The sequence below is a fragment of the Mandrillus leucophaeus genome, unplaced genomic scaffold (assembly GCF_000951045.1).
Source record: "Mandrillus leucophaeus isolate KB7577 unplaced genomic scaffold, Mleu.le_1.0 Scaffold413, whole genome shotgun sequence".
Classification (NCBI taxonomy): Eukaryota; Metazoa; Chordata; class Mammalia; order Primates; family Cercopithecidae; genus Mandrillus; species Mandrillus leucophaeus.
Genome location: NW_012104399.1, coordinates 1,029,370 through 1,031,730, shown reverse-complemented (window position 1 = coordinate 1,031,730; position 2,361 = coordinate 1,029,370). Strand labels below are relative to the sequence as shown.

At 46.1% G+C, this 2,361-nt stretch overlaps 1 protein-coding gene across 1 annotated transcript; it reads right to left on the bottom strand.

Annotated features, from left to right (window-relative positions):
* Window positions 1-429: 429 nt before the first annotated feature.
* GPR88 (G protein-coupled receptor 88) lies at window positions 430-1,497 on the bottom strand. The gene is made up of 2 exons (XM_011992558.1): window positions 1,168-1,497; window positions 430-763 (listed from the first exon to the last, which is right to left on the bottom strand). The coding sequence occupies exon 2, from the start codon at window positions 688-690 to the stop codon at window positions 430-432; it is 261 nt and encodes an 86-aa protein (XP_011847948.1). The 5' UTR covers window positions 691-763; window positions 1,168-1,497.
* Between the last annotated feature and the right edge of the window lie 864 nt (window positions 1,498-2,361).

Here is a 2,361-nt window from a genome sequence, read left to right as displayed (position 1 = left end):
CAGTTTTTAAAAATGTGTCTCAGGGGAAAGCAAGAAACCTGAATAATCCACAGTGTGAACAAAGATAACTTTTCACTTCAGAACTTTTTGTCTTAAGTCTGTCTTAGAGATTTGCAGTCTGATGTTGGCATCTTCTTTGGTGCAAGTGCTCATTTATCCATTCCATGTGGGCAGTTTTTCAGAAAAAGAATTCTCTCAATTATTCACTGGAAAAGTCATGTATTTGAAAATGTAACTCAATATGGGAATATGGTTACATGGCATAATAGAAAAAAATGTTAGGTGGGGTTGCAGTGCACCCAGATACTAAGCTGAGCATCCGTCAGGTAGCCTTGTGATTGATTATTTTCATCCTGTCAAATAAGATCCCAGTCAATTACTTCAAAGGCCCTTTCTGTTAAAACTGTCTGTGAATCCCTTTTCATGAATTTAGCATTTCTCCTCTGCGCAGACGCTGAGGTCGGCGGCGCAGCCGTTCACGATGAAGGCGTTGCTGGTGGTCTGCAGCTTTCGGAAGGACGACACGAGATAGATGACCATGCCGTTGGCCAGCGTGCCCCCGATGGCCAGGCCGGAATACAGGAGTGACACTGGGATGCGCCGGCCCGCCCACGACTCCTCTTCCTCGCAGAGCAGCAGCAGCGAGCCCCCGGTGGTGGAGGAGGTGGATGTGGAGGAGGAGTTGGTCATTCTGGCCAACTCTTCACACCTCCCTCGCTAGCGTCGGCTTCCGGCAGCTCGGTCCATCCTGACACTTTCCTGCCTGCCAGAAGGGCAAAGACAACCCTTCAGCCCTCTGCCACCGACACAAAAGGCTGAAGCAGAATAATGGGCTGGGGGAGGGGGAGAAAGGGAGCTCGAGGAGGACGGGGGTGGCAGATGACAGGTGCCTGCCTCAGAAATGTCTCCAGAGCCAGGGGAAAGGCCACTTTGCATTGCATTCAGGAGGCATTGGGGAAGCCCTAGGACAGAGCAATACCCAAAACAGTCTCCTGTTCTCCCTCAACACACACACATACACACACACACACACACACACAGAGAGAGAGAGAGAGAGAGAAAGAGAGAGAGAGAGAGAGAAATATTGCCAGCAGGAGGACCTAGTTCCAGGAGAAAGCAGAGATATCCCAGCTGGGGAAAATCCCATGGAAAAGAGATGAAGGGTACCTTGCGTTTGGGCTGGTCCTTAGCCGGTGTCTCAGAGGGAGGGATGCCAGAAAATACCTCCTCAGCAACAGCATCAGTGGTCCAGAAATCAACAGGAGAAACTCAACTGGAATCAGTGCCAGGAGCAAGTGCCCACTTCTCCCAAGCAGCATCCACACACATGGTCCTGGACAGGAACTAGCAGCTGCAGGGAGACTTTCAGCTGGTATCAGGGCTGGAGAAAGTAAAGTGGCGGGCTGCAAGCCCAGGCGGGTGGGCAGGCAGGCAGCAGCAGCAAGAATGCTTGGCTGCAAAAGCAGAAGCTGAGCTCAAGAGGAGAGCACCCTGTGCTCAGAGGCAAGAGTGGTGGCTGATGTGGTGAACCCACTCGAAGCTCTCTCCTGCTTAGTTATACATCACCCAGGGAAAAGACAGCCTTTCCACGCTTGGCATGAATTATTCAATAGCTTCTAACTTGTAAAAGGAAGAAAAATATCTTGCTCAGAAAGTCCTGTAGTTAACAAGTTTCTCTGTCTTTTCTCTCTCTCAATCACCTTATTTTTTATCCTGCTTCATTTTCTTTCCTTCCTTTTTTTTCTCCCTTCAGTATTAGAATAAAATTTAATATACCCTAGAGTATTTCATCTCAGTCTGATGCATTTTGTGGGCAAGATTTTTCTGAGAGATAACTATATTCCCAGTACCCAGGACTGATTTCTTTATTCCCACATTTTTTAAGGAGAATTACTTTATGCACTACTTGAAATTCATGTTTTCTTTGGTAAAGTGGAACACAGATAATTATCCACAGAAAATCTCCATTCCTCAATTTAAATCTTACTTTCAGTGTGTTCTCATCAACAAACTCCTTTCCAGAGTTTGTTTTGTGTTTTAGTAATGAAATGGTTAGAGGGTAAAAATGAAATGGGCAAAATATTTAAGGTAGATGTCAGTGGTACATCTAGACAATGGAATATTATTCAATGCTAAAAAGAAATGAGCTGTCCAGCCATGAAAAGATATGAAGGAACCTTAAGCGTGTATCACTAAGTGACAAAAGCCAACCAGAAAGGGCTACATACCATATGTTACCAACCATGACATTCTCGAGAAGGCAAAACTATGGAGACAGTTAAAAAGACCAGTGGTTGCCCGAGTTCGGGAGAAAGGAGGAATGAATAGATGATCACAGAAGATTCTTAGGACAGTGGAATG